Source organism: Actinia tenebrosa, unplaced genomic scaffold, assembly GCF_029948245.1.
Source record: "Actinia tenebrosa isolate PJP-AT-01 unplaced genomic scaffold, QUT_ActTen_1.0 PGA_scaffold3__52_contigs__length_22856419, whole genome shotgun sequence".
Lineage (NCBI taxonomy): Eukaryota > Metazoa > Cnidaria > Anthozoa > Actiniaria > Actiniidae > Actinia > Actinia tenebrosa.
Window position 1 is genome coordinate 6,734,233 of NW_028292580.1, and position 23,892 is coordinate 6,758,124.

At 35.9% G+C, this 23,892-nt stretch overlaps 3 protein-coding genes and 1 long non-coding RNA gene across 4 annotated transcripts in view; 3 read left to right on the forward strand and 1 right to left on the reverse strand.

Annotated features, from left to right (window-relative positions):
- The first annotated feature begins 12,587 nt into the window (after positions 1-12,587).
- Positions 12,588-13,178, forward strand: LOC148908343 (uncharacterized). Its single transcript, XR_016120796.1, has 2 exons — positions 12,588-12,884; positions 13,017-13,178. It is a non-coding gene; the product is annotated as an uncharacterized LOC148908343 (long non-coding RNA).
- Positions 13,179-15,169: 1,991 nt separating this feature from the next.
- On the forward strand, positions 15,170-18,244 carry LOC148908344 (uncharacterized). Its single transcript, XM_089035410.1, has 2 exons — positions 15,170-15,697; positions 16,108-18,244. Exon 2 carries the CDS (start codon positions 16,162-16,164, stop codon positions 17,290-17,292), a length of 1,131 nt encoding a protein of 376 aa, XP_088891536.1. The 5' UTR covers positions 15,170-15,697; positions 16,108-16,161; the 3' UTR covers positions 17,293-18,244.
- On the reverse strand, positions 18,022-20,460 carry LOC148908345 (uncharacterized). Its single transcript, XM_089035411.1, has 2 exons — positions 20,011-20,460; positions 18,022-19,687 (listed from the first exon to the last, which is right to left on the reverse strand). The coding sequence occupies exons 1-2, from the start codon at positions 20,223-20,225 to the stop codon at positions 19,270-19,272; spliced, it is 633 nt and encodes a 210-aa protein (XP_088891537.1). The 5' UTR covers positions 20,226-20,460; the 3' UTR covers positions 18,022-19,269.
- A 920-nt stretch (positions 20,461-21,380) lies between these two features.
- Positions 21,381-23,892, forward strand: part of LOC116300688 (TNF receptor-associated factor 3-like) — a 28,077-nt gene continuing 25,565 nt past the window's right edge. Inside the window, exon 1 of the mRNA XM_089034830.1 lies at positions 21,381-21,629. Within this exon, the coding sequence (XP_088890956.1) occupies positions 21,448-21,629 (182 nt within the window). The 5' untranslated portion in view covers positions 21,381-21,447. The remainder of the gene's footprint in view (positions 21,630-23,892) is intronic.

Sequence of the window (23,892 nt, forward strand, 5' to 3'; positions counted from 1 at the left end):
TATCGAGCGGTGCATTTAAATCATGTGAAAGCACGTCGCTGAACAACCGCAGCTGTCCTGACGGAGGACGTGTGTTGTAGCTCCTGAGGGAATTCTCTTTGCGGTGACCAACGAGAGATTGTCATGATATTACGATCAGAAAGACCTGCATGAGACCATAGGGTTATGCCTGTGGCCCTGACCCAAGTCAAAATTTGGAACTTCGTCTTCAAAATACTTTTTTGGGGGCGTTTTGTTTCCTCGAAAGAAACTGTAAATTTTTAACTTTTGAACTTGTACCGGGAAAACAAGAAAGTTGTGACGTCACAACTGTGTTTACATACCCTCATGCAAACATGGCTATCAACCAATCACAGCGTGCGTACTATTTAATTTATTTTATAAAGCTTATTAGTTATTATTTTTTGCCTAGCTAGACTCTGGTCACTGACTGAACTTTAACTCTCACCGAAGCTTATTATAGGAGTAGGGGAAAAATGTTTCGTAAAACAAGTGGAATCTCTCGAAAAGCAGAAATAAGTTCAATAGTACAACTATACTATACTATATCACAATAGTCCATTTTCTCATACTTTTAATAATATTTAGCTTGAAAATGAGTCTGTGGTCTTCAAACAGCAGCATGCTTCGAATGCGGAACTGGTGTATTCATTCAACTCTCAGCAGGCGCTAATATTAATGTTCGGGGAATCCCCGGGAATAAAAGCAATCACACCTGTCATGATCAGTCTAACTGATGTTGGGAGAAACGAGACTTGGAGAGTCAGAACCGTTCAATAAGCTGCTTTCATTTGGATAATATTAGTTGGTTAAAATATTGGATTAAGTATTTTTATTATTCTTGAATTGGTTGTATTGTCAAAAACCTGCGATAAAGGACAAACAAATACGATAAACAAACAGAACAGCAGCAAGACGTCACGCAACACTCGCAACTTACACGCGGTCCTGCTATTAACTATGCTCTGGGTCAATAATTTTTCTTTCGACAGAAAATTATTAAGCTTCAGTATAATTTTAGACTTGAATATAGAGTTTTGCACGCTGTGATTAGTTGAGCGGTCAGTGATTACTATAGATGTTATTACGCTGCTGGTCGTGTATTACAGCCACAAAAATGAAAAAAATTTTTTTTTGCTAATACGTACTTGATTACAGTGAGACATTAATAAATTAATTTTCCATTTTTAATTCAATGGGGGCGGAAATTTTTTTTATTTTTTGGTGACAAAACTGACGCATAATATCACCATGATATACGCTGAAACCACTTTTACACATGAATAACCTACATATTTAAATCGTGGTGACACTACTGACGCATAATATCACCATGATACAAATGCGCTGAATAAGCACTTTTATATGTGAAGAACCTACATATTTAAATAGTGGTGACACCAGTAACGTATAATATCACAATGATAAAAAATACGCTGAATAAGCACTTTTACATGTGAAGAACCTACATATTTAAATCGTGGTGACAATACTGACGCATGATATCACCATGATAAAAATACGCTGAATAGCACTTTTACTTGTGCCTAACCTACATATTTAAATCGTGGTGACAATACTGACGCATGATAACACCATGATAAAAATACGCTGAATAGCACTTTTGGATGTGAATAACCACATATTTAAATCGTGGTGACACCAGTTACGTATAATATCTCAATGTAAAGCCTGTAACTGAAACATGCTTTTTTCATATTAGAAACATAGAAAATTCGAAAACATATTTCTTTTGAATCCTGTCAGACCCAGTTGTACATGTTTGTAATTCTTTGTGATATGGTTTGCCCAAGTCTTTGCTTCAAAACTTACAGAATGTCCAAAACTCTGCTGCCAGACTTGTTTCTAGAACTCACAAGTATGATCATATCAGTCCGATACTCTATCGATTGCATTGGTTGCCAGTTGAACAGCTTATCTTTTGAGTTTAAGGTTCTTCTGTTTACTTTCAAGGCTTTAAACAATGCTGCTCCGTCTTACATTTCAGACATTAGCACTTGCACCATACAAACCAGCCAGTTCTTTGCGATCTGCTTCATTGAATCTACTGAATTAGAGATCATATCGACTTAAAAAACTTGGGAAAGAGAGCTTTGAGCTGTAGCACCTGAACTATGGAACTGTCTACCTAATGATATAAAATCTGCTTCTTCCGTCCCCAATTAAAAGATAAATAAATAAATAAATAAATAAATGAATGAATGAATGAATGAATGAATGAATGAATGAATGAATGAATGAATGAATGAATGGATGAATGAATGAATGAATGAATGAATGAATGAATGAATGAATGAATGAATGAATGGATGAATGAATGAATGAATGAATGAATAAATAAATAAATAAAACGTGGCTTTTTGAAAAAGTTTATAATTCACAATAAATGTCTTTATCCATTCTTAATTGATAGCTTTTAAAATAATCATAAGTTCTAAAACATTTTTAAGACCTTTTCTTAGATTTCACAATTTTATAGTGGAAATGGTTGTTGAAAGTTACTGATATCGACGCCATAAAAAACATGTTTTATTACCTAGAAAAATTATTTATTCATCCCTTTGGAACTCTATTTTACTCACATACGGACACGCGAGTTTTTAGAATATAATATTACAGGGCGTGGCCTAGTAATGGCATTATTATAGTGTGAATCAAAAAACCGTGGACACTTGATCTTGCAATGCATAAGCTTTCTTTATCTATATGGGTATGAAATTCCAACGATTTTCCTTGTTCCTTGGAAATAATGTTGTTAATTTCCTCAAGGGCAGAGGGCGCACGTAATGGAATAAAAGTCAAAAACACTTCTCCCACTTCTTATCTTTGCCAATACCTGAATCAGGGGTTCTTCAGTGACTGGCATCGATCAGCAGTAACACTCCGACACTCCCCTGCTCTTTCTACTTACTTTAATATGGAATTCGTAAAAATGATTCGTGTAACCCCCTTTTTTAGTAATATTATAATTGATACATGACTAAATTTTTTCCGCGCGTTTAGGTTTCGCACCCAGCGTCCACGACAAGGCTAGCGATCGTGAAAAAAACAACAAACAAAAAACAAAAAAAAAACAAAACCAAAACTGAAATGGAAAGATAATATCGATGACGGATTCGAAAAAGGGGTATTTTCCCCCAAACAACAACTGAAAACCCTTAATTCTCATCATGCAAAAATATATATGTAAAAATGTCTATATTTTATTGAAGAATTGTATACGTATATGTTTCGTAAGCTAACTTTTCTAGAAGAAAAAATTAAAAAAAAAAAAAAAAAAAAAATCAGAATTTCATTGGGATTCGAACCTGTGACATACAGTTGTCTTTTACTTTTCTTTATTCGTGTTCTTGTTCATTTTGACTGATTCTTCATGCATGTTCTTTTATTTGGATTTCTTTCTTCTTGTTCCGCTTACGCTTCCAATGGATCTTGTTAGATTGTTCTTCTGTTTCCTGCACTCATCTTAGTCTGATTCAGTCTTCTCGGTTTTTCTTCAGTTTTTTTCCCCTCACTTCATTTATTTTCTTTCTTATCTTCTATATCCGAAATTGATTTTCCTATTCCTCTTCTTTTAGCACAGTTATTATTTTAAATTTGAAATTCTGTTGTTGATAATATATATATGCTCTATGTTTAATTAGATTTCTCACTTTCATTATATATCTTTTTATATTTATATATTTTTTTCTTTGATTCACTTAATTTTGTTATTAATTATGATGTAAATTAGGTATGAAGATCCCATATTGGGAACCTAATAAAGTTTATTGTATTAGTATATTGTATGCTCTACACAAATGAGTAAACTTGACATTATTCATGTCACGCTTTGGAATATGCAACGAAGCACATTTTAAAACTGCAACGAAGCACATTTGAAAATTGCAACGAAGCAACTTTCGATCGGAAATAAAAACTGCTTGGGAAGCACATTCTTAGCTATAACCCTTGTCAACCGCTAGGTGATTTATTTTAAAATACAGGGTTAGGAGAATTGAATTTAGCTCTTTTCAATCTACTGGGCCCTGATATCTCCGGTTTTGTAGTTTCATTGGATGCTATCGGAGAAAGACTAAAGACTCATTTGTATTAATTAAAAGCAAATCATTTGCAAAAGTCAATTGTAATGTAAAGAATCAGAGAAAGTTCAGTAATACCTAAAACAGTGGTATACATTGAATGTAAGATTAGTGTATTATTTTTTTGCCTCAATATTCTTTGAGGACATTCACTACACATTCGATACCCACATCCAGTCTGTACCTGTAGGTTCTTTCAGAGGGTTTCTACACACTGGAAATCTGAATCTTGAATCAAGTTCTGTCTCAAAGTTTACTGATGCAAAGTCTAGTAATGTGGAAGTGTTCCACGTCTTGCATCCTTTTGATAAAGCCATACTCGGTACCAACCAAGATAAACGGTGAAGTAATTAATTTCTATCTTTTTAAAATTCATCGGTTTTCCCATGTTTTCGCATGCTTTTCGAATTAAAAAAAACTTGAAAATTTTACTTAAAGTCCAGCTAGCAACACTCACATAGCAACGGTTTGCATATACTAAAATATTTAATTAAAGGTGTTATTATTAGTTCAGTGTGCCCGCAACGCGAGTCTAGGCATGCCGCAAAAATGCATTATTTACCAGGGGATCCCCACCTGGTAGATGTTATTCAAATTCCTTGGAATGTTCAAGATCAAACTCTTTTTTCTTAGGAAAGCGAATAATATTTAGTCAATATCAAATTAAAGCTTATGATCACTGTCCCAGTTCGTGATTTTTCTCGGTTAAAAATATGGCTTTTTAGGCTGATAGCATATTGCTGAACTACAATTTGCATTTACATATGACAACCATGGCCATAACCCAACTCGTCTACTCACTCACATATAAAAGTCGAGCTATCCTTGGTGCTCGGCGGGGCTTCAAGGAAAAGAAAATGAGAGCCTGCTGCCACTGCAAAAATTAAGTGGTCATATCCATCTTGTTTGGCGTTGTCCTTTACCAGGTTTAAGAACAATGCCAAGAACAAGACCAACAAAGTTAAGCACACATAACTGGTCTTGTAGTCATGAAGTCAATGATTGTTCGCTAAGCTTCGGAGGTTGCATTTTCTCCTACAGAATCTTAGAGGGATTTTCACTGAAGAAACCACGATATTCTTACACCATGTTTATCATGATATATTTTGCATAAAATCATGATGGTTTGAAAAATTCCCTTGAATCTTTGGTCGATGGTATTGTGGCCCAAGGGACTTTTTTCGAACCATATTTCGTTACAGTACAGCTATGTGAGCCCATACAAATTATGTCTCAAAAACACGGTTTTTGGATCTTTTCTCAAAATAATGACTATCTAGGCAAAAAACAGAAGTGGATTCAGTTAATTCAACTATTCACAGACTGTATTATATGGTTTAGATCGAATTCTATTGAAAAAAACCACAGTACTTTTTGAGTTGAATGTACGCTATTGGATGTATTTTACAAGAGAAAATGCATGACTAGAAAATCGTCTCTCCTTGAAATAAAACAGAACCTGTCAAAAAAAAAAAAAGAAAAAGAAAAGAAAAAAGAAAAAAGAAAAAAAAAAAAACAGAAGTGGATTTGAAAACCCCGGGCTTTCCTAAACATTTTGGTATAAAATTCATAGGAATTTGTTAAAATCTAGAACCGTATTTGTGCTGATTTTATAAGCTCATACTATCTGTTGGCTATTAGCCTGTTAACGAGGCTCTCCGGGGAGGGGGCCTCTTCCCTTCTCTCCCTCCCCCCCCCCCCCCCCCCCTCCCCGAGAGCCTTGTTCACAGGCTAGTTGGCTATACATTCGCCTCTTATGGTTTCTTAGGTTTCGTAGCCTCGAAAACACGCTCAATACGGTAGTTAATTAAGTAATTAGCATAAGAACAGATAATTTACGGGTCATTTAGGATGTTTTGTAACGCAGTTTACTTGTGCTATATAACTTAACTTTTAAGAACAACCTTTTGCTTTGGAAAGAGAGGAAAAAGACCGAAAACAGGAAATATTCCAAATGTATTGGCAATTTTTTCCAATGATTCTTTCTTGGTCGCAAATAGAAAGCAGGCACCGGAACAGTCGGTGGGCTGTAAACATGAACAGAAATTGTCAAGAAATCTTTTGCCCTTAAGTACGGCTTTATGTAACTATTAATCATCAAAAAACATGCTCACCATTTGCTGATGTAGAAGTTATAGATGAAAGTAAAGGACCTCTCATTTGTGGGATCCTCTATGTGACGAACCTCCTTTCTTTGGACTTTTCGTCTTTTGAGACCACGTTGATAAGTCTTTGACACCTTTTTCTTTGAATATTACATGCATCAAATTTTTTTCTGGATTTTCTTCAAATACGAACTGTTCATGCGACAGTTCTCTTTGCTCTTTCCCCCCCTCTAAGCACAAATAACTTCCCAGTAAGAAACATCAAGGCATTTATAACGGCTTCTGGGTTGTGGGTGCCCAACACTCCTGGTATTACTTATAATTATACTAATATTACTATTAATATCCTAAAAAAAATCTGAAAAAAAATCTACAAAGCTTTTCGATGTCGTATCACAGCGTGGGACAATCACAACAGAGCTAGGCTTCAAACTAAGTGAAAGCCCAGAGATCGAATAATTAGAATTTAGAAGTTGATTTTTGAGGAGGGAGGAAAACCCTCGAAGCACAGGAGAGAACCAACAAACAACTCCACCCACATACGACACCGAGATCGGCAGGACTCGGACTCGGGCCGCATTGATGAGAGGCGGCGCATTAGCAGCGCACGCCACCAGTGCTTCCCAGCACTGGTTAACCCGAGAGGCTTAAGGCCTTATCATAGGGCAGTTCATAGCCGTAGATGATCTTAAGCGCTCTTTTCTGTATCTACGGAGCCCGATTAGTGCCATGCAAATTTCGTGATTGTTTTTACTTTTCACGACTTTTTCTCGACTTTTTTCTCGACTTTTTTCTCGACTTTTTTCTCGACTTTTTTCTCGACTTTTTTCTCGACTTTTTTCTCGACTTTTTTCTCGACTTTTTTCTCGACTTTTTTCTCGACTTTTTTCTCGACTTTTTTCTCGACTTTTTTCTCGACTTTTTTCTCGACTTTTTTCTCGACTTTTTTCTCGACTTTTTTTGACAGCTGAACAACAGTAGAGCAGGCTCATTCTATGCTGAGAGCATGGACAATATGGCGAGCTGCAAATGCAAGTTCTGTATGGGGTAAAATACAGGTCAAAAATACGTGTAGTATACATGTATTATACAATATTTACATTATTTACAATATAAGTTAAATTTAGGATAGATTTTAAAGTTATCTTATTTACTTTTAAAGCAATTTATGGGCTTGCCCCAAGATATATATGTGAACTGGTTAGCATTAAGGATAACAATTCTTATAATCTTAGGTCTTCTAAAGGTTTGCTTTTGCAGCCGCCAAGCTTTTTGACCAAAAAGACACTAGGAGACCGTGCTTTTTCGGCGGCTGCTCCGAAGTTATGGAACAATTTACCTCAAGAGATACGTAACGAGAGACATTTTAATAGATTCAAGACGTTGTTAAAGACCCACCTTTTTAGACTAGCTCTTGATTAGATTTCCTTTTACTTAATATTTACAAATTAGTTTCCCATTTGTTTTAACGTGTTGGGCACGGTTTGGACGTGGAATTTCGCGCGTGTCGGGTCTAGTGCAGATGGACAAACTAATGTTTGGTTTGTCTGCATTGGATTCGGCGCGTGCGGGATTCGACGTCTAAACTGGACCTTAGTTATTAAATCTTTTATATACTCTTTTTGTAGTTTTTTAGAGATTTTATGCCTTGTATTTTAGTGTACCTATATGTAATGCGCAGTTGATCATATTAACATGTTAAATTGCGCAATACAAATAATAAACTATTATTATTATTATTATATTTACATTATTTATTATTAGGTATTAAAAACCCAACTACACTAAGTTTGACACCGGTATTCGGACTCAAGCACGGGAGATGGTGGTGGTGGTGGGGGGGGGGAGGGGGGGGGGGTACGTATGTGAAAAGTGATTGATTTTAAGAAAAATGATGAAAAAGAAAAGAAAAATAAATAGCATAAAATGAATAAATAAATATTAAGGCAGTGGGTGATTGGAACGAGTTGAGCGTACGAGACTTATATGAGTATACTCATGGATATGTATCGTAGAAAGGTAGGTAGCAATGGTACAGTAAACGATGAAGTACGTCGTACAATGAATATTGAGTTAAGAATAAAAGTGTTTCGGTTGAAGGCAACGTTACGAAACATGAGTCATGTTTGTATTCCTTAAACAACGGAGCCTGCAATACCAGCTAGTAAGCGGTCAAAAAGGTCGAGAAAAAAGTCGAGAAAAAAGTCGAGAAAAAAGTCGAGAAAAAAGTCGAGAAAAAAGTCGAGAAAAAAGTCGAGAAAAAAGTCGAGAAAAAAGTCGAGAAAAAAGTCGAGAAAAAAGTCGGGAAAAAAGTCTAGAAAAAAGTCGAGAAAAAAGTCGTGAAAAAAGTCGAGAAAAGTAAAAACAATCACGAAATTTGCATGGCACTAATCGGGCTCCGTATGTATCCCTTTCAAGGGAGTTACTTATATAGGCAGTCTGGTAAACTGTGATGAAACACTTGACATGCGTACACAAGTGTGGATCGAATGCATGCAGTGTAAAACTTGACCAGATTAGCTGCATCAACTTTTGCAGGTTTCAACTGAGAAAGGAAGTAGAGCCTTTTTTATAGCAGCTTTGTTGACAACCTCAAATACATGAGAGTTCCATTTTAAGTCATTCTGAAAGTGACACCAAGGATTTTAACAGATTCAACAGGGTTTATAACGTTACCATCAATGGTAACGTTGTCCCTTTCCGTCGGTTTACGGGAAAAGGAAATTCTCTGTTCCTTGCATTTCTTTGGATGAATCAGAAATTTATTCTTAGTGGACCATGTGGAGATCTCATTCACAGAGTCCTGAGCAGCACTTGGAGACTTTCTGTAGACAATCTCATAAATAGTTGTGTCATCTATGTATTTTACAACACCGCTGGCTGATGGTACTTGCAAGTCATCGATCATCACTATGAAAAGCCACGGTCCAAGTTTAGTACCCTAGGGAACTCCTGCTGGTACTGTTCCACTCTGATTGACAACCATGAGCTAGTTTAACTCTCTGGTACCTATACCTATATGTTTGCAATAAATGTGCAGCTTACTTTCTTTAATGCAGTGATTTCTTTTTGTTCTTGTAGTTATTTTGATATATAGCATATTTTATCAGAAACAAAGTAGGATGTTCCGAGTTCTATTATGGTAAAAAATCAGTAAAATCTATTAAAATATGATAGGAAAGGTGAAGCACAAACTGCTATTGCCGAATTTATAGAGAAAATTTTAAACGAAGCTGGAATTCGAGGGGTAATTATTAACTGTCGCTGCCAAAACCGCCAGAGGAGGACTAGGGCGGAGATCCACACACGCGTCCTATAGTTTTATGTTACAGAGCCGTGTAGCTTTAGCAGAAGAACAAAATTGTAAGTTTTTTGCATTTCATTTCTTCATATCACGGAATATCGCCAATTAATATGTTTCTTTTCTATTTCTAGTTGTGAACCGTCGCTAATCATCTCATTTTACGGTTTATTCATGCTAGAACTGCTAAAGAATAATTTCAATCGCTGCGTTAAGATCGGAGAGTTCAATCAGTTAAACGAAGTGTAATCAATGTGTATTTTGGGAAATAAAGGCGAGTGTCACAAGTTTCTGCAGCTACATTAACAGCCGTATAGTCAACTATAGAGAACTAAGAAAACAGTATGTTATTGATAAAACAAAAACATTTCCCAATGGATTCAATATGGAAAAGTTCAAACATATGGCTGCATATGAAAATTTTATTAAACAGCTAGGAATCTCTTTTGAATAGCGAGTAGAGCCACTAACTACCAAAAAGCTAGAGTACCGAGATGTAACTGGACCTGAAAAGCTACGTGTTTTCCAGCATATCAATTTCCACTCTCTTCTACCAAACTACAACGATGCCGGTTGACAAAATAAAGAAACTCTGGATGATTTTATTAAACCATTGGTGATTTAAAACTTGATTTCCTTACACATGAAGCAATTAAGCAACTTCAAGAAAAAATACAATCATGGTTCAAACAATTCCTTTACCTTTACCAAGCAAAACACGTAACACCATACATGCATGCATTTTATCATCATGTGCCAGAATTTTTAAAACTGTAACAAAACATTGTATATTTCAATCAACATGGCATGGAAAAGTACAATGACATTGCTTCGAAGGACTAATTTCGCTCTTCAAACCACAGAGGACTTTCTGCTATAAAACAGCTATTTTTAAAGGAAAATAGAGTTCAATTCTTCAATTCTTCAATTCCTAACATTTTATTGTCATGACTTTATCATAACTCCCATACATTCCCTTATAAACTATACACAGGAACCTTGTTTGGGCTGCCTGTGCATGAATCAAGAATTTGGTGCCATCAACTCTTTGTCGGGGTGGGAAAGTTTTAGATTTAGATTAGATTAGATTTTTCTTTCATACATTGTTGGTACTACAGTGTACACGCAAACTAGGAACTTAAGTAATAATAAAACGGAATCCTACTTTTTCCCCTCTGATTGATATATTGATGCTGTATTTATTACAGTTCAATCAGCAAAAATGGGGAAAGAAGTAAAGAAAAAGGTACGGTTTGGCGACATCCCAATGCCAAATAACATATACATTTTTAATAAAACGTTTCCTAATCACTTCCCAATTTTTTTTGAAGTCCTTTGATGACGCAAAATTCTTCTGGTTCTTACACATATCTTTTTCATAAGCTTTTACACATACACCTACTTTCAAGAAGGTTGTCATACAAGAATAGAACATTTGTAATTTAGTAATTTAGTGATTTAGTAAATTTACCGATTAGGAATACTTTATCACTAACGTCAGACTAACTACTAACATATTAGAAACGCAGGTAGCGCTAGAATTCGTAGTTTTAGTTACCTTAGTTTTCCCAGTCTAAAGGTAAATTCTCTTAGGCCCAGGGCAAACGTCGGAAAAACGTCGCACCGAACCTATTTCATATCGGTGGAAGGTCGACTTAGGGCCTACGTGGCGGCAAACGTCGAACCAATGTTGATCTTAATACTCTTTTTTACAGTTCCATTCAGTGACCACGAATAATAGTTCCTAGCCGAGTCTGGAGTTTCCGCGCATAGCAAAACTACAGTTTATCATGCGCGGTAACAATGCACGGGGGAACTCTCGGATATTTGTTTGTCTTTTCCGGATTATTGCATATCCTTGTAATGGCGAAATATAGCGCTCGACCACAATTAAAATCTGTTTTTCATTCTTTTTTCCCCCTCTCTTGCAGCATTCACAATAAGCAACATTTTTGCCCGCCGTCCAGCCCGGCTCATCTTCGTTGCTCTCGGATACACCACATTTATTGCAGGTCGGCAACTCACAAACCAGGCAAACAAATTTCGTTTGGTCAAAACAAAAACTACAAGACTCAAGAGTCTCGTCTCGTGGCAAGGATTTTCTAAACGCGGACATGTTCAGTTTGAGTAGTTTTGAATATATTTTCGTATGCAGAGCTCCTCGGTCTCGTTCATCACTCATCTTTGTATAGCGCATGCTCACCAGAGGGGGAATGAGTGTTTGGGAGGTGGGGGAGTGGTTGTTTTCACGGCTTTGGTGTAACTCATGCGACTTGCATGATTTATTTACTATTTTGCATAATTTATGAATTCAGTTCGGCACGTGTTTAAAACGGCGTTTGCCGCAAAATCGCTCCAGAGTCGTAATGTCCAACTTGGCTTGTATTGAACTTATGCTGGACTCGAACCTATTTAATAGGGTCGTTCTAAATTGCAGCAAACGTCGTACTAGGCATGAACCTATTTCAAATGTAATAGATTCGACTAAATTCAGCTCATGGTTAGTTCGACGTTTGCCCTGGGCCTTAGTATTGTTATTATGTCAACCTATTTATTAACTGCATGATAGCCACAATGTTACACGAGCAGAAACGTACAAAAACAAACACTGATCTTATTTTTTATTTATTTAACTTTGGCATCTTCATCTGCATGCCGGTTACATCTTGTCGTCCAAAACTATCTTTTTCTTACTGATGAATTAAAGTCTGACGTCAGCGATGATTTATTCCTAATCGGTAAATTTACTAAATCGCTAATTTACTAAATTACAAACGTTCTATTCTCGTATGACAACCTTCTTGCAAGTAGGTGTATCTTCCAAGTTATAGTTTCGTGAAAGATCAAGTTATTTGAAAATTTAAATATCAGTGTAACTCGTATATCAGTGAACTCTTTTTAGTATCTACGAATAAGTGAAACAAACACACCCATATGTAACGCAATCCGTCTGTCCTAGCGCCCTTGAGCTGGCACGCTGATACGCGTGATGGCCGTTCTTCCAATCAACTGGTGCCACAAAACCGGGGATTCCCCCGCCGTGATAAAAATACACTTTCGATCAGACTGGAGCGACACGGCTAAAAAACCGCTGCGCATGCGCCAAAATTCCTGAAAACAAGATGGCGGACGCGTGAGTGCTTCCCGTGTTCAAAATGCTAATATTTCCAACGACTCCCAGCGTTTCAGTTTGACTTTGATTGGAGATCGAGAGCAAGCAGATAAATCTGTAGACCCTATTGAATATGTCCATGGTCTTTGAAAGAATATTGACTCATTGATCATCATGGTAAAAGATGCTGTTTTGGGGCAACAATATTGATAGTCATTGCAAAAATCGTTGCAAACCACCTTTGTATTTTGAGCTGACTTAAGGTTAGAACAACATACTTAAGCTCAAGACTGTGATATTTTGTTCGCTATTTGTCATTCTACAACATATCAAATGAGCTCCTGAATCCAAGGATGAGCACCGAAACAATTTGCATTTTTTCCTTTCTTGTGCAGGAAGCCTTCAACGAGATACCTGGGGCATTCGAGGGAAAATTCTTCGTACGATCAATAGTCCATCATTTCCATTCTAACCTTTCAAATATGACAAGATTTGCTATACTTTAAATCAGATTTATGATACAAATGGAATTATTTCAATAAAGATGTTTCCAAGTAGTAAGTTGTAATCTTATTGCCTCCGAATATTTTCCGCCATAATTTCCTTACTTAAGCTAATTATAGATCAACAAACTTAAACTTCTAGCTTTGTGAAAATGTTTGTTATTGTTTCTTCTACTAAATATCGAAACTGACAATTGCTTTTTGTTGAGATAACTTTTTTATTTTTAAGTTTCGAGTGTTTTAATTTTTCATATATAAAATAATAGTAAACACAGCTAGGTTTCACTTCAGAAGGTAAATAAACAAAAGATGTCTTGGTGCTTCCAAAATGACCTATTCAATAAATATATATTTTCGAGTTTACTTATTTTCATAACATGAATACAAAACAAGTCGATCACTTAATTAGTTTAGCCTTTTTTTATATAAAATTATCTTAAATATTAATCATGCCACAAAGGTGGTTACTGGACATTTCTGCTATTAGCATTAATCTATTCTGCATTATTGGTAAGACAGAAGATGATGCTATGGAATCAGAACAAGCATAAAATTAAAGTTTGTCAATAATTTATACACATCAAATGGGATAAACCTCTAAATTCCTTTTTATATTTTAAAAATATTTCAAAAAAAATTTCAGTTAGTACAAAGAGGACTCATGCTCACACTCTTATCACTCATTAGGAGCATTTCAGATTTAGGTCTAGGACTAGTCAAAGCTTTATTTTATTTTATTTTTTTTGTTTTGTTTTGAAAGTAAACCTTTTCTAAAAAAAGAAAGTCTCCTTTTTTAGCCTCTTGTAAACTGTAATGCTTTATGCAATCAAGACTGATTAATGCATTGTGAAAGGTGACTGTAACTCTTTTTTCTATTTATTCCAAATGATATCATCATTCTGACAAATATAATAAATGAAACACAATTATATCTCACTTCTGTAGTTAACCAATGATCTATTCCAAAAGAGCTTAATATATACTCAATATATGAGCTGTTTCAAGAAATAAAACCTGGAACTGAAAAGAAATAACATTGACTTAGAGTCACACAAAATGTATACTTCCATTTTAAAGTTTTAAATTTTTTAAGTTTTAAATTTTAAATTTGACTAGGATATAACCACACTCCCAAGAAACATCTAATCTACTGATCTTATGTACCAAAACAATGGAATTTTAAGATTAGTACATAAGGTATACTTATGAAGCATTGTAAAGAATAAATATCTAGCTGCTACCATGAATATATATAATTGATTTTTTGCAAGTGAACATTTTCATGAAAAACCTCAGAATTGCCCAACTGAGTTCAGGAATTTTTCTATATTTTTTTTTTCTATTTTCTATATGGTCTTCTCAACAGTATACCTTTTAAACTATATATATATACATTTGTAAATGCATGGTAGATGGAAAATCTATCTTCTTTGGTTCTTTACTTTTGTAAAATAAACACTGAGGACAATTCACATGGCATTTACACATAATGACTTAACACAAAAATTTCAGAAAGACTTTTCTATTTTCAATGCTGCAAAGTGCTTATATAGAGAAATACATTACTATGTAAATAGCAGGTTTGGGATACAACTGAAAAAACCTTGAAAAGCTAGAAATTGAGAAAAAAGTCATTTTTTGACATTGTTTAACATTGTTTGACATTGTTTTGGTTTTGGTATTCACCTGTATAAAGATTTTTAAAGAAAACAATACCTGAACCAAACTATACAACAGCTCACAGTTATACACAACCTTACTCCCACTTTACAGCTATAGTACTAAACAAAATATTTTCCCTTTTTAATCAAAGGAGTTTACATCCACACTAGACATAATCAGTATATTATAATATTATGTGGTTTTTTTCTTCTTTTCATTTATAATATATGAACTTATTGAGCTGAAATGAAAGTAATATGACGGGAGAGATCCTATTATAGACTCTAATTTGCATTTAATTCCTTTTAAAGGACAACTGACCCCAAAAATTGCCGTTTTTCATATAAAACTACAACGTACATAGATCACATAAATTCAACTTTGAACTCTGATACAGCTTCTATGTCGCCGAAAAGAAATAATCAATTCGCGAAAAATAGCAATAGAAGAGCGCCATATTTGAGCCCGCAATAAATTACCGCATTAATGCCGTGACGTCACAACGTGAAGCTTGCATTCCAAACTTGTTGAGTTTGTATATTTCGAGTGCTAGTCGATCTTTTAATAGTCTAAGTTAGAGTAAGTTTCTTAATCCAGATGGTCCATTGTTGTGTGCCAGAATGCACCAACCATTCTTCCAAAACTGAGTCTGTTAGCTACCACAAAATTCCTAACAAAATAGCTCTTCAGAAGGCATGGATAGCGCGGATAAAGAGAGAGAACCTGCCGCCTTTGAAGAACTGCTACGTTTGCAGCGATCACTTCGAGGATTCATGCTTTGAAGTGGATCTGATGGAGCAGTTAACCGGAGATTAAAGAGCGATGCTGTTCCGTCAGTATTCAATTTTTGCAAGCCAGCTAAAAGAAGAGCTACATCAGAGAACCGGCTCAAACGCAAACAAAACGAAGAGGTGAGATAACATGTCATTTATACATAACATAGTTTACATTGTTTTTCGAAATAATCACTCATGAAAAAGACTTATTAATGCATACCGAAGCGAGTCATCAATCATTAGCTATTTATGCTTTCATAGATGAAATGTTGCTTAAAATCATAAGTATAGCTAGTAATATTTGATCGATACTTGAAATTTTCAAAATGGTTATTTGCACGTGTTTAGTTTACATTTGATATTTATTCGTAAACCATAACAATGTTGCCGTAATATTCCAAATTTGCTTGGATAAATGACCACGGAAGAATAATTTATAGCATTGTTGGTTAATATGTTTATTTTGTATTATTTAAGGTAAAGTAGGCCTCGAAGAATGGTTTATAGTATTGTTGAAAACATTGTTTATTTTTGTATTTTCAAAGAATGTGGAGCAGCTATGTGCCACAATAAATCCCTCGTGTGAAGATCCACCAAGTATGGAAACACCAGAGTTCTCTCCTGAACCACTTTGTAAGGAGATTGGTGTTCAGTGTTGCCTTGGTTGTAGATATGTTGTAACATCCACTGCATCAACTCAGACAGAGCCTGGATACTATAAAGATGCCGACACAACAACAGTTTACAATCCCTCCCCTTCACCAAACATCAGTAGAGATGAAATACTCAGTGTGAGCTTCCACGACCACAGCTACAGTACTAGCTATCACCCCTCACCAGTAAAGTCAATGCCAACAGTGTCTCCACAAAAGTCAGAAAAGTCTTTGTTTTCAGAGGAAGAGGGACTCCCACTAAGTGACGATGATGATGGTTTCATTGTTTCATCGCAAGAGACAGTTTCAACAACGGACAGTGAATTAGAGCCAGAAAACAAAGACTGCAATAAAACTCTTGAAAACCATATCAAAGAACCTAAATATTTGGTATTTAACTCTTGTTTGCAGCAGTTATTCAAGTTTTGTAGAAGCTGTGGAGCACCTGTCGCTGATGTCAACTTTGTATGTCAAGGCAGCCTACTTATTGTGACAACTACATGTATGAAACATCATGCTTTGACATGGTACTCACAGCCAATGTTAAATCGCTTAGCTATTGGGAACTTGTTGATTTCCTCATCAATATTATTTACTGGTAATACTTTTACCAGACTTCAAAACTTTGCATCCTGTCTTGGCCTAAAATTTCTGAGTGAGAGGGTCTTTTACAGACATCAGGAACGTTACCTATTTCCTGTTGTTAATGATGCTTGGAAGAGAGAGGAGGCTGCTGTAATTGAAGAGCTGTCAAATAAGGACATAGTAAATCTCAATGGTGATGGCCGAAGTGACAGTCCTGGCCATAGTGCTAAATGTGGCACATATACTATGATGGAGACAAGCACAGGGAAAATTGCCACCTTCAGCATTGTTCAAGTCTCTGAAGTAACCAGCTCCAATGCTATGGAGAAAGAGGGGTTTCTAAGGTGTTTGAACACTTTAGAAGACACGGTCAGTATAAAATGTATCACAACTGACAGACACACATCCATCACCAGCACTATGGCAAAAGATTTTAGCCACATCAAACACCAGTATGATGTGTGGCATCTTTCCAAGTCAATTGTAAAATAGCTGAACAAGAAAGCAAAATTGAAGAAAAACCAAGAGCTGGCACCCTGGATACAATCCATTTCAAACCATCTTTGGTGGTGTGCTGCTACATGTAATGGGGATGTACAACTTTTGAGAGAGAAGTGGAAATCTGTTGCTCACCATTGCGTGAACAAGCATTCCTGGAAGGATGCAGAGGTATTCAAAAAGTGTGCCCATCCTCCCCTAACCTGCAGACAAGTGCGCACCACACACTGGATCAAGCCGGGGTCACCAGCTCATGTGGCCCTAGAAGAGGTTGTCCTTCAACCAAAGTTACTTAATGACTTGGCAAGATTGACCGACTTTTGTCACACAGGAGGGCTTGAAGTTTATCATTCGATGATGCTGAAGTATTGCTCAAAAAGAGAGCACTTCTCTTACAAGGGAATGGTTGCTCGTACTCAACTTGCTGCCATTGACAACAATTTCAATACAGCTAGAATTCAAGCAATTGTTCAAAAAGGCCCAAGGAGTGGAGAAGCTCGTTATCGCAAGTGCTTCCCTAAGATGCACAAGCGCTGGGTTGTTAAGCCAGTCTTACAAAGAAAAAGCTATGCTTTCCTCCCTGAGCTACAACTGAAAGTACTTGAAATTTGTGAGGGTGGCATGGAGGCTGCAGGGGTTGACCCAATTGAAGAGGTTGAATTACCAAGAAACATTGCTAGTGTTCCTGCCCCAGACAAACAGGAATTGATTGAACGACACTGGTCAAGATTTTCTAGGTAATTAATTTAAATGGAATGTAGTAGAGACTACAAACACTAAAATGTGTAGTGTTAAGTGATGCTAATTCTAACCATTTCCTATTTTTAATTAACACTATTTAGTAGAAAATAATGCAAAGCATCATTGGCACTCTTTTAGTGATTGTACTCTAGTGAATAGCTGTTTTGAAAGAACTGTCAAGTAAGCCTGTCGTCCCAATCCCCCTCATCTTTGAACAGTTGTGTTCATTACTGGTAATAATTACAATGCTTCTACAAATGGGAAGGTACATGACAGACCCAAGTAAAACTGCTATAAACAAAATATGTAATTAATGTGAAGGGGACCTGATTAAAGTGGTAGATAAGTTTGCAGTTTTTAGATGTTCAGATGAAAATTGTATTAAAATATCATTACCACTTAGGAAACGATTGACTTTTAAATGAAATCTTAAAAGAGGTCTTTTCTTTAACTATCTACGCTCCATTATATATGGGGTCTCTCCCAGTATGAATGTAGTATAGAAAAAATTCCAGCTGAATAGTGACTTTCGCTTTCACTCATGGGAATCAAGATGTTCATTCATTTGCTCTCAGTGAATTAATCAGCACATGATTACTGAGCTGCAAAGGGCCTATTTGCCTGGAAAAAAAATATATGAGCCATAAATGGCTGACAAGCCTGGATGCCAAGATTTCCTAGTGCCAATTTGTCTGACAATGAGACTAGTCAGTACCGAGATTCTAAGATGGGGTGGGATTCTATCACCAAGAGAATATTTTTTTCATTTAGCACAATTTTTGAATCCATTATAGCATGCTACTTCAAGGCAAATTCTTTATAAACAATACTGACTAGCCTTGTTTTCAGACAAATTGGTGCCCAGGAAATATTGGTTATCCATGTCTAGTATAACTGCAAAATTTGCTTGGTTAGCTCATGATTTTGTCCACTAGTGCTTTGTACACTAGGTTCTCTATTCAGCTGGATATTTTGTCTAGGTGTAGTTGTTTTTAAATAATAAAATATGCAAAACCTACAAAACATTTATATAAACAACTTTCTATATGTACTTCATCTAAAAATAAATTCATGACTACTCTTATACATTTTGGTCTCAGCCTTTCCATGTTTTCCTTTTCAATTTATCAATTCAGAAATCCTGATAGAAAAAAATCCACTCTGTGTATATGAAATGAAGTAAGGAATAAATAAAATGTATATAATAACTCCATGTAACTTTAGGCCAAGCTAATCATCTGCATAGTGAAAACCTTCAAATTCAAAGTCCTCCTCTAGTCCAGGGGGAGGGAAGTGTGCTCTGATGCACATGACAGCACAAGAGGGCAGAACAACCCGAACTTCCTTTCCAAGAACTCCCCAGCACCATCTTGCTAGTTGCCTATATGCAATGTGTCTGTACTGCTTGTGCTCTGGGCCTTCATACGCATTACTGTACTGCTGTTTGTACTGAGCCCATGCGGTTCGAAGAACATACTTATTGGCACAAACAGGTAAGAATCCAGGATGTTGAGTAATGCATGGTGGTGGTTCATCAGCATCTCCATCTTCAACAACAGACTGGCATGTTGCAACCACTTTTTCGATTTCTTGGCAACAAATGCATTCAGATATTGAATCCATAATTTGGCAGCTACCACAGGTACACCTATTTAACAGAAATAAAACAATTCTTAGTATCTTTGAACATTATCAACGATTGTCCCAAGTGAGAATATACATACACAACTTGTGACACAACTATATCCCTGTATCTATATCCTGCAGTATATAACTTATTGACTATCAAGCGATGTTTTTAAACATGTTTTTAATTAAAATTGTGAAAGTTGGTATTGCTTTTGGTCGCAAACTGGATTCATGCATACCAATATCTAAAGAACAGATTGCAAGAACACGAGTGGCAAGATACGATTTTATATAAAATGGATATGTAGTTCAGTTTTGTGATAAGACAGAGGTACGACTTACCAATCTGAATTTGTAAGTCGATTGTTCTCTTGTTCATCGTCTTCAATAATGTCACTGTCAGATCCTTCTCTGAACTCTTCATCTGAGGAGATTTCTATTTCTGGTTCAAACTGATATGGCCGTAAACCAAATTCGTCGTCCATTCCGAAAAATTCTTGAGCGAAATCGTCTCCCGAGCCGTCCGAGCCTTCGGAAGAAGAATTAGATTCTGACATGCCTTTAATTTGATGACCAAGTTGTATTTTTTCGCAAAATATTGAGTAAAAAGTATAAGAAACTGAGGAAGAAGTCAGGCAAACAACTGGAAGCTTGAACTCTTGTGACGTTGTGACGTCATTACGCTATTTTTCTGAGCCCGCGATAAAAGCGCAAGATGGCGGCCACCAGAGCGATATATGCGATGTTTTCAAAAAATTGTTTTAGAAAAATGGATGCTCTATCCCCTTTAAAAACTGGATTTTTGGACTTCTCAAATGATGTAGTTCCTCTTAAAAATGGGTCATTTTGGAGGGTCAGTTGTCCTTTAATAGTGATAAAAATATTTAATTGTAAACCAGGAGGTGATTAAACTAGCCTTTTAACAGCAACTTCAGTCTGTATTCAAAATCGTCTTGAAACTTATGAAACTGTTTGAATAATTTATTGTTATTGTTGTTGTTGCTTTTTTTTTGCTTTTCGTTGTGCTTTTTGTTGGGAAATCCCCAAGCGAAGGCATATCTATGATTTTACCTCACGTTATTGAAATTTGTCGAAAATTTGCGAGTACCAGAATTTATAAGTAAGGTATTTTACATCATAATCGGGGTAAAAGCATGTTCACCTATAACTTTTATTACGAATTTCAAAATCTACAGTATCCATGACTATATTTACTTGATTATCTTGACAATCGATGAGCTTTTCAAGTTCAGAATCTTGAAATAGACTTGGAACAAGAAAACAATAATTGTATTCCTTCTTTTTATCCAAGTAAGCTTACTCGATGACTTGTTTTTGTCCGAATCAGACTGAAAACTTGACAATTTACCATCTACTGGGCATCGTGTTACTCGTCTGTATCGTTTTCTTGATAAACTACGGCATATGATCAAGGTGTTCGAGGTAAAAACTGCGATTTTCGGAAGGAAAAATACTCGACAGGAATCCTTTCCCCGTCCGCCATTTTGTCAGGGCGCCTGCGATAAATTCAGCGGTAAACCATATTGCGCACTCTCAGTTGAAATTTAAATTAGCCAATCAGCGGTTTTTTAGCCGTGTCGACTGGAGCTCAAGTGGAAAATTCATAGTTTCCTTTTCTGGTGTACTACTATGAAGTGAGCTTTCTCGCTTTCATTCAATCACCACAATCTTAGATTTTCTTATTTTTGTTTGTTTGTTATGTATATAAATTCTTTGAAAGCGCCAAATTCTCTAGACCAAATTTGATACTTTTTCCATATGGACGTGCCAAAACGAAACGAGATTCCGTTTACCACTTTGATCGACTACTCTGAAGTAAGGTTCGAGCCAGAATTCGATTCAAGATTCAGATGTCCAGTGTGTAAAAACCCTCTGAAAGAACCTGTACAAACTGGATGCGGACATCGAATGTGTAATGAATGTCTTCAAAAAATATTGAGGTAAACATGCATTAGCTTTAACGTTTACGGTCAAGTAGACGAGCTGATCAAATTTTAATTCTCCTTACCCTGTACTTCGTAAAACAGCGGGTAACATTTCCGTAATAAAGAAAGTGCTTTTCAGCGGTTTTTATTTCTAAGAAAGTGCTTCGTTGCCGTTTTGTGTGATTAAAAAAGTGCTTAACTGCACATTCCTAAATAGCTCAGCTCAACATGCACTGGAAACATCTATCGATTTGAGATGTTGGAAATATGTTGGAAATAAGTTGGAAATATGTTGGAAGTGTGACTTCCAACCTTTTGGACAAATCCAGGGTATGGAAATTTGTTGAAAATATCAGGTTGGGAATATCATGGAAATATGTTGGAAGTTAATTAGTTAGTGATGATGCGTGCATGTTGGAAATTTGTTAGACCTTTGTTGAAAGTGAATGTTGGAAATATGTTGGAAGTGATTCGGGTACAAATCAAACATAAGGCCTTTAAAGTGCTACTTGGAAGAAAATCGCTCCAAAATTAAAACTCTTTCATTTGAGCTGAAACTTTGCTGAAATAATCTTTGATACATTAATAATCACTCACTGAAATATCTTTCTGATATTCGAAAGAAAAGTGCCGAAATTTCATGGTTGATTTTCGTCCGCCATTACTTTGTTTGTCTCACGGCCAAAGAGTCATTATGTACAGCGGTTTCTCTCTGTGACGTCATACATGCAACCCATCCAAGTTAGCGTCGCTTTCACCATACATTTCTTATTCGATTACCTGAAGTTTATTTGATGTTTTATACACGTTATCGTCAAAACAATGAATTCAGTAAACTTATTTTAAAGCTTTGATACCTTTCCAAATGGTGGAAAGTCCTTTGGACGCTCTCTTTGTCAATCCTGAAGAGTTAAAACCAGTTGCTACCCACGAAGAAGTTATCGTGTATAAGAGAGAAGATGAAGCCGAACTAGAAGAAGAAGCAATGCTTGCGTAATGGTTTTCATAAGAATTCCTTACTTTCATTCCATGATTTGTATTTGCTAGATACTGTCCATGATATAAAGATTTAAATTTGAGGTTTCAATATAATCTAACAGCTATTGATGTTATGAAAAAATCTGATTGCCTTTTGAATTCTGCGTTGTGATATAAAGATTTGTGATAATTATTTAGATCTATGTGCCGAATAATTTAGAATGTGAGCTCGTAATTGAACGTTTATTATTTGCTCCAAAATGTTTATTCTGCATTTAATAGGTAAAAACATACGATTATCTAATATTATCTTTGTAAAAAAACGTCAAAGGTTTCTTATTTATTACCCGCCCGACAGCGGCGTCTGTCACTCAGCCCCGCGTAGATTTTAATTTTGTGTCGGATGCCTCGCGGACCCAAATTGTGAGGTTGCTCTTTGTGCTTGTATGTAAATATATCTTGAAAAGTTGTTATCCGCTTAGGGTTATCCTTAGAATGATTCGAATAAATCCCGAACCTCCCTGACACTTTGCGCGATAGAGCCTCTAGAATCTCTCCCCTTGCGTCCTGAACTTTGATGTGATTCTTGGCGTGCCGAGATGTATTGAAATTTCCCAATTATGATCGTCAATATTATTGAAACTGAAAAAAAATTCAGCGCCTAGACATTGTTTGGTCATATAGTAGTTAAGGAATCGAATGAAACATTATATATTTTCTGAATAAACCAAATAAACCGAGTTTTACGAACATGATCCATATATTAGCCACCAAGACACGGCTTAAGGTGACTGCCTACTTTTGGAAATTGATTTAAGCTTTCTTTAAAACTTCCAAATCTGGAAAGAAAAATAGGGTGTCCCGAACTCGTTTTCGAGATAATCAGCATTTAATGGAAGCCTACGCACGAGCTTTTGGAGTAAAAATTGCGCCACCGGAAGTGATTAGAAAAAAATTAAGATGAATAAGATAATAGTTATTTGTAGACTATATGATTGCATGAATGAAGGCTTGTCAATCATTCTACAATAATACATGGATATTTTCGACAAAAAGACAGAGAGATACATTGATTTGTCATATTTTGTAGTTTCGGTGCTCTTAAAAAATCTCATAAAATCGAACAAAAATCCCTACAAAAATCTATTTTTTCACGTGTTCCTGATTTAAACTTTTCCTAAAATGTTGATATAACCTAGATTTTTAGGAGTTTTTTCGAATGAGCTATCAAAAAATATAGAGTCCCGTGCAAAAATTTGAGGGTTTTGCCCTGTTGAAGCAAGGGAGCACGGCAGACATA